Source organism: Coregonus lavaretus (genome assembly GCF_964263955.1).
Source record: "Coregonus lavaretus genome assembly, chromosome: 18".
NCBI lineage: Eukaryota > Metazoa > Chordata > Actinopteri > Salmoniformes > Salmonidae > Coregonus > Coregonus lavaretus.
Window position 1 is genome coordinate 41,849,367 of NC_140005.1, and position 14,605 is coordinate 41,863,971.

At 42.6% G+C, this 14,605-nt stretch overlaps 1 protein-coding gene across 2 annotated transcripts in view; it reads left to right on the forward strand.

Annotated features, from left to right (window-relative positions):
• Nucleotides 1-1,908: 1,908 nt before the first annotated feature.
• The window catches only part of ston2 (stonin 2), a 57,715-nt gene continuing 45,018 nt past the window's right edge, over nucleotides 1,909-14,605 (forward strand). For both annotated transcript variants that reach the window (XM_084182498.1, XM_084182499.1), the window contains exons 1-2: nucleotides 1,909-1,984; nucleotides 7,632-7,805. In XM_084182498.1, the coding sequence (XP_084038624.1) occupies nucleotides 7,715-7,805 (91 nt within the window). In that variant the 5' untranslated portion in view covers nucleotides 1,909-1,984; nucleotides 7,632-7,714. The remainder of the gene's footprint in view (nucleotides 1,985-7,631; nucleotides 7,806-14,605) is intronic.

The following is a 14,605-nucleotide window of genomic DNA, read 5'->3' on the forward strand; positions in this document are numbered from 1 at the left end:
CTCTCTCTCTCTCTCTCTCTCTCTCTCTCTCTCTCTCTCTCTCTATGATACCTGATACATGCTTTTCTCTGTCCCTCCCTCCCTCCCTTTTCCCTTATTTAACCCTCTTTACCCATGTAAAACATCTATATCCACTTCCTCTCAAACGAGAGTGGGGGAAGGTGTCAATCGATATACAATCAATACATAACGGGAAAGATTTCCATGACTCTGGCGCCATCTATTGGCAAATGAGGAATGCACTCAATATTGCTGTTGATAAAGAGTCCTTAATTTCAAACCCACCAGGTGACGCTAGATATCTATTGAATTTGCCAGTAGACCTAGGCTACCAGTTTATGATAAACACATCTCACAGCCTTATTGCACTGTCAATTGTGGCTAGGCTAAATACATACGAAATACATTTTGACAAAGGAAAAAAGGATGTTTAAAATCGTTTTACAAAGTACACGAGGTCTGGGAATTGAACCAAAACAAACTTTGGCCTATAGGCTACATTTTAATCAGTAACTCACTATATTGCAAAATAAAGACACCACAATGACACTGCAATAATACACTACAGGATGTGGACACCTGCTCGTCGAACATCTCATTCCAAAATCATGGGCATTAATATGTTGGTCCCCCCTTTCCTGCATCCTTTCTTCTGGGAAGGTTTTCCACTAGATGTTTCATTCAGCCACAAGAGCATTAATGAGGTCGGGCACTGATGTTGGGCGATTAGGCCTGGCTTGCAGTCGGTGTTCCAATTCATCTCAAAGGTGTTCGATGGGATTGAGGTCAGGGCTCTGTGCAGGCCAGTCAAGTTCTTCCACACCGATCTCGACAAACCATTTCTGTATGGACCTCGCTTTGTGCACGGGGGCATTGTCATGCTGAAACAGGAAAGAGCCTTCCCTAAACTGTTGCCACAAAGTTGGAAGCACAGAAACGTTTAGAATGTCAAGGTATGCTGTAGCGTTAAGATTTCCCTTCACTGGAACTAAGGGGCCTGAACCATGAAAAACAGCCTCAGACCATTATTCCTCCTCCACCAAACTTTACAGTTGGCACTATGCATTCGGGCAGGTAGCGTTCTCCTGGCATCCGCCAAACCCAGATTCGTCTGTCGGACTGCCAGATGGTGAAGTGTGATTCATCACTCCAGAGATCGCATTTCCACTGCTCCAGAGTTCAATGACGGCAAGCTTTACACCACTCCAGCCAACGCTTGGCATTGCGCATGGTGATCTTAGGCTTGTGTGCTGCAGCTCGGCCATGGAAACCCATTTCATGAAGCTCCTGTCGAACAGTTCTTGTGCTGACGTTGCTTCCAGAGGCAGTTCGGAACTCACATTGCTTCCAGAGGCAGTTTGGAACTTGGTAGTGAGTGTTGCAACCAAGGACAGACGATTTATACACCCTACGCACTTAAGTACTTGACGGTCCCGTTCTGTGAGCTTGTGTGGCCTACCACTTCCTAGCCGAGCTGTTGTTGCTCCTAGACATTTCCACTTCACAATAACAGCATTTACAGTTGACTGGGGCAGCTCTAGCAGGGCAGACATTTGATGAACTGACTTGTTGGAAAGGACATTGAAAGTCACTGAGCTCTTCAGTATGGGCCATTCATTCTACTGCCAATGTTTGTCTATGGAGATTGCTTGGCTGTGTGCAACATTTTACACACCTGTCAGTACCATGTGTGGCTGAAATAGCCGAATCCACTCATTTGAATGGGTGTCCACATACTTTTACTTCATGTGTATAATCAGGACGTGCTCTTTATACTGATATAAAATATTTGTTTTATTGCTCACGTCTACGTGTAAGTATTTAACGTTTAGCAATTGACCAATCAAAAGCCGCGAGGGCAGCGCATGGTGCGTGCCCAATCCTGCCGCGTCACTGGTCTCACTCTCCGCGTCCCGTTCTAGTCGACAGTCTGGCTCAATGGAATACGGAGAGACCACAGCGCTTATAACACGAAACAATATCGGTACGTAACATCGAATCCTTTGTTTATCCCAAACCATTTTATATTTCACTGCCCTGTAAGTTTCAGGGCTACATTGTTGCCAAGTGTTGCTATTTCTCGAAGTTAGTAGAGGCTCTGATTCGTTGTGTGTGACTCAATGTTGCGTGCATGTGCGACAGGGTAAGTCAGGTCGGTCGGTTGGTTGATCCACAGGTTGTTCCAGAGAAAGCCAACTGCAATGAGTGCCGATCGAGAATCTGTCAGTAGTCTGAAGCAAGGTAAACAGAGAGACTCTCATGCAGACCAACTGCAGTAGTGCTAGGTATTTAGCATGTCCCTGTGACTCCGTCAACATTATGTCAACATAGTGGAGGGGGGTAGGGTGCATGCCACAGCAGAGATGAGATGAGATGAGATGAGATGAGGGGAGGGGAGGGGGGGTCGGTGTCACTGTCTAATGCTATCACAGCTATGTGACAGACTTACTGCTGGGAGTGTGTGTGTGTGTAAGTGTGTGTGTGTGTGTGTGTGTAAGTGTGTTTAGAGACAACCCCCTACCCCCACACAAACACATGGTTGACAGTGCGTGTCTGGATGCTTGGCCTGGCAGTGGTGTGTGTGTCTAGGCTGGGCGCTGAATCAGGGGTTGGAGTGCGCCCAGGGTTAGAACAATCCACCCCTCTGTTCTCCTCCCTCCCTTCACTGACTCCCTCTCGCCCTCCATCTCTCCTCACCTATCCCTTCATACTTTTATTTTTTATTTATTTCACCTTTATTTAACTAAGCAAGTCAGTTAAGAACAAATTCTTATTTACAATGACGGGCTACCGGACCACGCTGGGCCAATTGTGTCCCGCCCACGGCCGGATTGTGATACAGCCTAACCAGGGTCTGTAGTGACGCTTCTAGCATGAAGATGCAGTGCCTTAGACCGCTGCGCCACTCGGGAGCCCCTCGATCCCTACTTTCACTCACATCTCTATCCCTTACACCCTATATCCATCTGTATTATCTCTCCTTCCACTCCTTCCCCTTATCCCTTCATTTATCCATTCCTTTCATAGGATATTAAATTAAAGAAGCCACAAACCCCCTCCAGCTGTTTATACTGCGTTCATTTCAGGGTTCATGTTCATGTCTGCTAGCTAAAAATTTAGCCTACCCCTTTTGGCAAACAGATCTGAAGCGGCTTCCCAAGGAGAGAAAGTCTTGTAGACCATTATATTTGTTCAAGAATCAAAGCTCAGTCTAACTGTGTGTGGTCATTGTGTAGTCATTCATTGCATTGCGTAATTATTTTGGGTCATTGACATAGGTCAGAGACAGAATAGTAGGATAGGATATGAGTTGACATGAGTGCAGTTTTGAAATCTTCACTACCTGCCCAATGAGCTGAGAGAGCTGCCGAAGAGCAGTGGACCAGTCTCTCACAATCACCTTGATCTCTTCGGTTATCTGTGTGTGTGTGTGTGTGTGTGTGTGTGCAATTGTTACTGTTAGGCTACTACTCAGTTTCTCAGATATGACAACTTCTTTGTCACATCGAAAAGCATGCAAATAAGCATGTCAATTGTGTATTGTGGTGGATTTGGAACCATAGTGTCTTGTTGGAGTAAGTGTGAGGGTGTGGGCTTGATTGAAACCAAGCCTGGATGTTTGGTCTAGGCCAATACACTGTCAATTATCATTAGAGACAGGGTGTGTACTTGGTCTGTGTAGCAGACAGTTGGAGGGAGCGGGAGGGAGGGAACGCGAGGGAGAGGGAATCCACCAGAGAGAGGGAGGAGGGAGCTGGAGAAGTGTCTTTCTCTGTGAGAAAGAGGAGAGACATTGGCAGAAGAGATGTGCATGGAAGGATACACAGCCAGCCATCCTCCAGAGAAAAGGAGCGAGACGAAAACAAAAGAGGAAATAGAGAGGGTGGAATGAGTCAGTAACGTTTATCGGGTAGTTAAAGACGCAAAGTGTGTTTCCTTTTAGAGTTTCCAGTCCCTGTCCCTGGTTCCCCTCTCTCTCTTTATCCCCCTCTTCCGCCCTGTATCCTTCTTCTACTCTCTCGCTTTGTTGCTCTCTACCTTGCTCGCTTGTATTTCTGCTGCCTCTCCCTGTCTTCTCCCCCCTATCTCCCTCCCTCTCTCCTCTCACTTTTCTCTCCTCCAGAGTGTAATATGGAAAAACTGAATGTGATAGTTTTCTCCCGAATATGTATTTTCCTCTCTCCTGACCTTTCCTGACATTTTGAAGACTTATTTCTGACCTTTGCGGTGCATAGCCGATGTGAATCCTCTATTATACACACTGTGACTGTGCCCTGATACAACAATATGTATCCTCACTATCCCCAGGATTACAGTGGGAACTTTTAGTACTTAAAGAGCAGGAAAACTCCCATGGTCTCGTTCATTTTGATTTGGGATTCTCAGGAAAACACGATTTCATATCCTGTGAAAGTGTTTCCTAAGTAGTGGGATGGGGTTGGGAGGCAGGACAAACAGGTCGGTTGTGTCCAACTCAAACTGGGTTATTGCATTTGAACGGTTTTAGGTGGTTCACATCAGTAATGGTTTGGGAACCACTGCTCCAGCAGACACACTGTGTATTTATATTTATTATGGATCCTCATTAGTTGTCAAGGCAGCAGCTACTGTTCCTGGGGTCCAGCAAAAATAAGGCATTTATATACAATTAAAAAAACATTACATTTCATAACAGATTAAGTGTGTGCCCTCAGGCCACTACTCTGCTACCACATACAGTATCTACAACACAAAATCCATTTATGCGTGTGTGTGTCTCTTCACGGTCCCTGCTGTTGCATAAGGTGTATTTTTATCAGTTTTTTAAAATCTGATTTTACTGCTTGCATGAGATACTTGATGTGGAATATCATTCCATGAAGTCAGTGCTCTATGTAGCGCCTCCCATAGTCTGTTCTGGACTTGGGGACTGTGAAGAGACCTCTGATGGCATGTCTTGTGGGGTATGCATGGGTGTCTGAGCTGTGTGCTAGTAGTTTAAACAGACTGCTCGGTGCATTCAACATGTCAATACTTCTCACAAATACAAGTAGCGATGAATTCAATCTCTCCTCTACTTTGGGCCAGGAGAGATTGACATGCATATTATTCATGTTAGCTAACTGTACATTTAAGAGCCAGCAGTGCTGCCCTGTTCTGGGCCAATTGTACCTTTCCTAAGTCCCTCTTTGTGGCACCTGACCACATGACTGGACAGTAGTCCAGGTGTGACAAAACTAAGGCCTGTAGGACCTGCCTTGTTGATAGCGTTGTTAAGAAGGCAGAGCAGCACTTTATTTTGGACAGACCTCTCTCCATCTTAGCTACTGTTGCATCAATATTGACCATGAGAGTTTACAATCCAGGGTTACTCCAAGCAATTTAGTCTCCTCAACTTGCTCAATTTCCACATTATTCATTACAAGATTTAGTTGAGGTTTAGGGTTTAGTGAATGATTTGCCCCAAATACAATGCTTTTAGTTTTTGAAATATTTATGACTAACTTATTTCTTGCCACTCATTCTGAAACTGACTGCAGCTCTTTGTTAAGTGTTGCAGTGATTTCACTTGCTGTGGTAGCTGAATGACTTTTGATTCCTTCCCGGCCTGAGTGCACACACTTTCCTGTAGGCATAGATTGACGAGATGGCAAATAGGAGTGGTAATATCGTCTGATATCATTCTTAATCATTTTCCATCCAAGTTATCAGACCCAGGTGGCTTGTCATTGTTGATACACAACAATATGTTTTTCACCTCTTCCACACTCACTTTATGGAATTCAAAATTATAATGCTTGTCTTTCAGAATTTGGTCAGTTATGCATAGATGTGTAGGTTCAGAATTTGTTGTTGGCATATCATGCCTAAATTTGCTAATCTTGCCAATGAAAAAATAATTAAAGTAGTTGGCAATATCGGTGGGTTTTGTGATGAATGAGCCATCTGATTCAATGAATGATGGCGCCGAGTTCACCTTTTTGCCCAAAATTTAATTTAAGGTGCTCCAAAGCTTTTTACTATCATTCTTTATATCATTTATCTTTGTTTCATAGTACATTTTCTTCTTATTTTTGTTCTGTTTAGTCACATGATTTCAGAATTTACAGTATGTTTGCCAATCGGCTGTGCAGCCAGACTTATTTGCCATTCCTTTGGCCTCATCCTTCTCAACCATACAATTTTCCCATTCCTCATCAATCCACAGGGATTTAACCATCTTTACAGTCATTTTCTTAATGGATGCATGCTTATTATTAACTGGAATAAGCAATTTCATAAATGTGTCAAGTGCAGCGTCTGGTTGCTCCTCATTGCACACCAACACATAGTCTCTACATCTTCAACATGGGAAACACTACAGAACTTCTTGTATGACCTCTTATACGCTATGTTAGGCCCAGCCTTTGGAACTTTGTTTTTCCTAGAAATAGCTACTAAATTATGATCACTACATCCGATGGATTTGGAAACGGCTTTAGAGCAGATTTCTGCAGCATTAGTAAAGATGTGATCAATACATGTGGATGATTTCACTCCTTTTCTGTTTGTAAATACCCTTGTAGGTTGACTGATAATCTGAACCAGATTGCAGGCACTGGTTACAGTTTGAAACTTTTTCTTCCAGATATTGACTGTTGGCCCTTGGTGTTCTATAGCAGCTTCCCACAAGAATGGGCTTTAGGTGAGGCAGGTGAACCTGTAGCCATATTACTTCAACAGCATTACAATGGGAAGTTAAGAACTTAACTCAATGGGAAAACTGAAGTGGTTAAATACTCATAAGAGCAGGAAGCAATGACTTTAGAATCAAGGTTTTGTATCAAGGATTCTGTGGAAACCAAGTTATATCATATCCTGCATCATGGTCACGTCAGCTCTGTAGGCTGAGCCTCAGGGTCTGGTAGACTGGGGTTGGGGTCTGGGACTGGCAAACGGGCTGGAGAGCTGAGGCTTCCGGATCTCCAAAGTTCCTGACACGGAGCACATCTGTCACACTGACAGTGTCTTCCTGTCCTGATGAGCACGACCCCCCCCCCCCCCATAAAAAAGAATTGACATGTATCGTCATCAACTCTGTCATCCTCTGCTGTTGTCATTGCATAATAATGGGTCTGTTTCTACTATAGAAAGCATGCAATGAATGGACATGTATTGTCAACAGCTCGATGTCGACTTTTTGTTATGGCGAACTGAATGCTCATTCTGTCTCTGCTGGTTAGTCAACAGAGAGTTAGTCTATAGCATGCAACCCAAATGGCGCACACTTCCCAATATAGTGGGATGCAGCCATAGACTTGCAGAAAGTGTATGTGTTGTGTTTGAATGCAGCACATGGTAAGGGGATTTTTCTTTCTAAGACGGTGAGACCAACGTTGAATCTTTACCAAGAGTCGTTTATCTAACCAACTTGCTTGTTGTCCTGTAGTTAGTGTCTAAGCAACTTTATCACAGGACTGCCTCTGGTACACACACTTCAAACGCTTAAATAGTCTGCTATGACTCCTAGGTGTTACACCTGATGTTGCCCTGGGCTGAGGGTTTCTTGGTTCTCAAACAAACCTTGGTCCTCAGACCTATGTGTCAGCGGCAGGTCTACGGCTGCCAAGACTGTGCTTCAGTTTGTCATTCCCTCTCTGTCTCCTCCTCAGCTTCTCCAGTTGTGCATGGATGCAGACAGGTGTGAGGACAGGAACTAGTGGAATCTAGTGGAGTGGGGACACACACGCAAACCATGGCCACTGCCAGCAGAGTGGGCTCGGGGAGAGCTGGTTGGGTGGCGTTCGCAGACGAAGCCTTCGGGACGAGCACGGAGCGTCAAGCAGGTACGAGTCACATTGTGGAAGTCATTGAAATCCTATAATGTAGGAGTAGATGTGTTTTTTTTGTAATGTGATAATGTTATGCCTATATACGATCAAGCACATATCTACCTGGCAAGGAGTTGTCTGGGGTCAGCACAATAACAGACTGTATGTCAATAACACACTGAGTGAATTTGGCAGATATGCTTTTGATCCCTCCAACTCAACTCTGGACCTCGAAGCCAGTTCCACTGCATTTTTTTTTATTGTTCCTCTCTAATCAGGGACTTATTTAGACCTGTGACACCAGGTGTGTGCAATTAATTATCAGGTAGAACAGAACCAGCAGGCTACGGACCTCGTAGGGTAAGAGTTGAGTACCCCTGCTTTCGATTCGCCTGAGCGCCTTTGCCTGTGTGTATGGATGTGTGTTAGGGTTGGGCGGTATTCAGATGTCCATACCTTCACAGCGTTCCTGTATTAGACCGGGGTATACGGCATTACGGTACACAAGGGGCCCTATTTCTTGCTTATGCTAACAAAGTACTAGCGAATTCCCATAGTGGATGCTAGCTAACAAGCGTAAGCGAACATAAACTAATTGCAAGGTCAGACAACCTAGCTCAAAAAGTTATACAACTATTTTAAAAGGCTACTCACAATTGATCCAGGAGGGGATTGATTGTCTCTGCTCTAACCAAGAAGCTTGATCTTGCAAGCTAGCCACCTATAGCTAGCAAGTTAGCAAACCAAATTAATAGCTGGAGCCCTGAGCTGGAGAAAATGTATTTGACACATCTTAACTTACAGTTATAAGATATTTAGCTGGCAAACATTAGTGAATTTCAAGTGTAACTTGATCACCTCTCTTGAGCTGCTCAACAGTGGATCGGCACCAAACTTCTGTTTGCTCCATGTGCTTTTCCATGTGCATCTTTCCCTTTCAAGACGATTCAATACGTATCTAGATCGCTCCAATACGATACAGGTACGATACCTTTTAGTTTGAAACGATTCGGTGCGAGTCAATTTGATTAGAGAACGAATCGATGCGATACGATGCACTATGTAACCTATGCCCCCCCACACTTTGGTTCTGAAATCTCCATCAACCACTAATTACCACTAGCAATGTATCAGTATTTATAGTTACAAATTAGCGATGACATAGCCAATGAATATATAGCACAACTTTGGATTTCACCCCATCTCCAAATCAAATGTTTTTTCCCTCTCGCTTTCGGCAATGCACTGCGCCTCACAAAAGTGATTGTATATCTAAAAATGACCATATAGACTGATTGTTTAAAGCAGAACTATCAAAACTATTGTTGATGGTGAACCTGAACAATCAAAGTAAAATATGTTGTAAACCCCGTTCAGCAGGTACTGTACAGCCAGACAACATTTTCAACAGCGCATACAGTGCCTTCAGAAAGAGTTCAAACCCCTTGACTTTTTCCACACTTTGTGTTACAGCCTGAATTTAAAATGGATTACATTTATATTTTGTGTCACTGGCCTACACACAATACCCCATAATGTCAAAATGTTCTTACACATTTTTACAAATTTAATAAAAAAATGAAACGCTGAAATGTCTTGAGTCAATAAGTATTCAACCCTTTGTTATGGCAAGCCTAAATAAGTTCAGGAGTAAGAATTTGCTTAACAAGTCATAATAAGTTGCATGGACTCACTCTGTGTGCAATAATAGTGTTTACAATGATTTCTGAATGACTACCTCGTCTCTGTACCCCACACATACACATATCTGGAAGGTCCCTCAGTTGAGCAGTGAATTTCAAACACAGATTCAACCACAAAGACCAGGGAGGGTTTCTAATGCCTCATAAAGAAGGGCACCTATTGGTAGATGGGTAAAAAAAACAACAGACCTTGAATATCCCTTTGAGCATGATGAAGCTATTAATAACACTTTAGATGTTGTATCAATACACCCAGTCACTACAAAGATACAGGCGTCCTTAACTCGGTTGTCGGAGAGGAAGGACACCGCCCATGAGGCCAAATTAAAACAGAGTTGAATGGCTGTGATAGGAGAAATCTGAGGATGGATCAACAACATTGTAGTTACTCCACAATACTAACCTAAATGACAGAGTGAAAAGAAGGAAGCCTGTACAGAAGAAAAATATTCCAAGACATGCATCCTGTTTGCAATTTTTACCTTTATTTAATTGGGCAAGTCACTTAAGAACAAGTTCTTATTTACAATGACGGCTTGCAATAAGGCACTAAAGTAAAACTGCAACAAATGTGGCAAAGAAATAAACTTTATGTCCTGAATACAAAGCGTTATGTTTGGGGGGAAATCCAACACAACACATCACTGAGTACCACTCTTCATATTTTCAAGCATGGTAGTGGCTGCATCATGTTATTTTAGGATGAAAAGAAACGGAATAGAGCTGAGCACAGTCACAATCCTAGAGGAAAACCTGGTTCAGTCTGCTTTCCAACAGACATTGCACTGTTGGAGCTAGGAACACAAACATTTTGCTATATCCGAAATAACATCTGCTAAATATGTGTATGTGTTCCAATAAAATTTGATTGGATTTGGGAGACAGTCACCTTTCAGCATGACAATAACCCAAAACACAAGGCCAAATATACACTGGAGTTGCTTACAAAGACAACATTGAATGTTCCTGAGTGGCCTAGTTACAGTTATGACTTAAAGCAGCTTGAATATCTATGGCAAGACTTGATAATGGCTGTCTAGCCATGATCAACAACCAACTTTGAAAATAATAATGTGCAAATATTGTACAGTCCAGGTGTGCAAAGCTCTTAGACTTACCCAGAAACACACAGCTGTAAAAGCTGCCAAAGGTGATTCTAACATGTATTGACTCAGGGGTGTGAATACTTATGTAAATGAGACATTTCTGTATTTCATTTTCAATACATTTGCAAAACTTTCTAAAAACATGTTTTCACATTGTCTTTATGGGGTATTGTGTGTAGATTGGTGAGAGAAAAAAAACTATTGAATACATTTTGAATTCAAGGCTGTAACACAACAAAATGTGGAATAAGTCAAGGGGTATGAATACTTTCTGAAGTCACTGTAGATAACAATAACCTAGCAAATGACAGGTTGCCAGTCAACTAGTAAAGCCCAATAATACTCAAGCCATTTTAGCATTTGAATGCTGAAGTTGCTGCGCAGATGTGCAAGATCAGGAACAGGCAGCCTACCTCGCGGAGCTGGGCACAGTGCAACTAGGCAACTGATATTGCCTGGGGTAGATCAATGACTGTTAACACAGCTACATAAAGTTAGACACTGAAGGAGAGGACGCATCAGTTGCCACAAAAGATGAGAGGTATTTTCGGAAGGTAGAAAGAATGTAATATGAGCAACATCAAAAAAAGAAGTGAAACACCGATTCATAACGTTTGAAGCGATTTCTTTGACCAATGCATGCTACATTTCGATTGGTTTGGGGTCCACGGACAGATGCACTTGTATCTTAAACATTTGAAAACCATACCATGTGACTGGCACAATAAAACATGTGTGAAATAATATGGAGTGGCTTCCATCTGGCCACTCTACCATAAAGGCCTGATTGGTGGAGTGCTGCAGAGATTGTCCTTCTGGAAGGTTCTCCCATCTCCGCAGAGGAACTCTGGAGCTCTGATAGAGTGACCATTGGGTTCATGGTCACCTCCCTGACCAAGGCCCTTCTCCTCCGATTGCTCACTTTGGCTGGGCGGCCAGCTCTAGGAAGAGTCTTGGTGGTTCCACATTTATTTCATTTAAGAATGATGGAGGCCACTGTGTTCTTCGGGACCTTCAATGCTGCAGACATTTTTTGGTACCCTTCCCCAGATCTGTGCCTCGACACAATCCTGTCTCGGAGCTCTATGGACAATTCCTTCGACCTTGGTTTTTGCTCTGACATGCACTGTCAACTGTGGGACCTTGTATAGACAGGTGCGTGCCTTTCCAAATCATGTCCAATCAATTGAATTTACCACAGGTGGACTCCAATCAACAACATCTCATGGATGATCAATTAAAACAGGATGTACCTGAGCTCAATTTCGAGTCTCATAGCAAAGGGTCTGAATACTTATGTAAATAAGGTATTTCTGTTTTTTATTTGTAATACATTTGCAAAAATCTCTACAAACCTGTTTTCGCTTTGTCATTATGGGGTATTGTGTGTACATTGATGAGGATTTGTATTTATTTAGTCCATTTTAGAATAAGGCTGTAACGTAACAAAATGTGGAAAAAGAGAAGGGGTCTGAATACTTTCCCAATGCACTGTATACGGTATATAGCCCAAGCCTAGTGTGATGTGTACGTGTGTATGTGCATGCGTTTGTGTGTGTGTGTGTGTGTGTGTGTGTGGTTTGGAACATTAGTGTGTGTTATTGCCATGCTGTTACTGTACATGCCCACCATTCTCTTGTCCACTCAGCTCTGGAGTCAGAGAGGGCAAGCTAGAGTGAGTTAACCCTTTACATTTGTGGGAATTGGCCTATATGGATAGGGCTAAATTGAAATGTTTCTTACAGAAGAAATATGGAAAGTATATGCATAACCATGGTAGCCATTGAAATGGAACAGTTTGGAGATTATGGGAAAATTATTAGACTAATAGTGAGGACACAACAGTTCACCTGACAAAAGACTGAATCCAAACATTGCACTGTTGATTTCTGTGCATTTTACATTTACTGTACTTTTCGCCGCATTTGTTGATAACGAAATCTGAAAATATTCTGGATACATTCAGTAACATGATAAGAATATTATTGTAAAATTTAGGGTAGGTGCAACATGAGACAAAAAAAATGTAAAGGGTTTGAGTGAGAGGTCTAACTGTTGTCTCCAAATGGCTACACACCTCTCTGAAGTGTGCACAGTTCCTAAGTAATTTCATTGCACTTTTATGACTCAAAGAAGCGGGGGTTGGAACCAAAATGATTTCCCAGTTGTTTCGACCCACTATTTTTTTTCGTTTCGTTCCACTGTTCGGATTAGCAAAATAAAGTTCTGAACCAGTTCGAACCCCCCAAAAAGTAACGGTTGAAATCGTTCCTTTCTGTTCCTTTTTTAACCTGTGAAATCAACTGTTTTTTTTTTACATTTAGCTTATTAAATTACTTCACCAATCAGTGTGGATAGAGCAGGCAAGCTAGTTGTTTACATGCGTGATGCACAGGCAAGTGTAGCCTATGGCGCAAGATGCTAAACATTTTGCGGGTGGGGAGAGAGCGAGAGAGGGTTGAGGAGGCTTGAAGTGCTGGGCATCTTGTTATGACATGCGTTATATGAATTAGGTCCACAGAATTATACCTAGGAGCAGCTTATATTGAGGAACTTTTGAATGTCCTTTTTAGGTAGCCTAAACACGCACACACACACTGGCAAAGATTTTCAGCTTGCAGGCAGACACTGGAATACGTTTCAGAGTGACAGAGTGAGGGCATTTCATAGGGGCTTTGTTGCATTTTTTTAGTGTGACTACAAAAAAATGCCTGCAACGTAAAATAACGTTTTTAACCGGTTCCCATGCTTTTATAATAACGGTTCTGTTCCAGAACAGTATGGATCACTTTCATTTCAGGTTCCGTTTCTGTTCCTTTAATTTTATTTTTTATTTTTTTACGGTTTTCGGTTCTGTTCCCTGAACCAGTTCCAACCCTGGCAAAGAAGTGTCTTCAACTATAAAGATAAAGATGTTTTCTTTTTTATTGTCACATAGTCCGGATATGTGCATTGAAATGTGTTGTTTTACAGGGTCAGCCATAGTAGTTTGCCGCCCCTGGAGCAAATTAGGGTTAAGTGCCTTGCTCATGGGCACATCGACAGATTTTTCACCTTGTTGGCTCAGGTATTCGAGCCAGCGAACTTTCAGTTACTGGCCCAACGCTCTAACCACTAGGCTGCCTGCCGCCCCACTAAGGTGCTTTTTTTTTTAGCTTTCCTAGCTGTGCTGTTGAGGAACTAGAGCAAGCACACTTGTAGTCGTTTTTGTTTGGAACACATCCCTGCATCCCCGCCATCACACAATTACTGTTGTTGTTTACGCAATCCAAAAATTGTCAATTATAGTTCGCAATCTGGGTCAGGTGGGCATAATTTGAAATCTTGTTTTATTGCCAACATGAGTAGCTTTCACAAGGCAATTCAGAGAAGCATATCGTAATTTTGGTTTGCATAGAATGGAGTCATGAGTGCATTCGGATGCAATTTTCTTCACAATATAGCGAACAGGCTCATTTTGTTCAGGACAACCCAGGGTATAATACCATGCCATCTTTGAACTGTGGATCAAACATAGTGATCATGAATGTTGACACTTCCAGTGGCATGCATTAAAACGTGTGCCTTTTTTGTGGCTTTCTTATGCAAATTTAATTTTTTAAATTTTAGTCATTTAGCAGACGCTCTTATCCAGAGCGACTTACAGTTAGTGAGTGCATACATTTTCATACTGGCCCCCCGTGGGACACGAACCCACAACCCTGGCGTTGCAAGCGCCATGCTCTACCAACTGAGCTACACGCGGCCTTACTATGAACTAATTAAAACGTGTCAATACTAACATCATATTAAGGTGTGGAACATTCATTGTGTGACAAGAAATAACTAGCAGGTCTATTACGCTCCACAATTCAAATGTGGGAACATGGCGGCTCTCAACACCAGGCAACAGAAAGAGCTGGCCGCTACTATACGAGAGAGATTGTTTGTGATGAGATTACCTCTGCCCTCGACTTACAATTAAAACCAGTAAATGAATCATTGGCAGTGCTCACTGCTAAAGTGG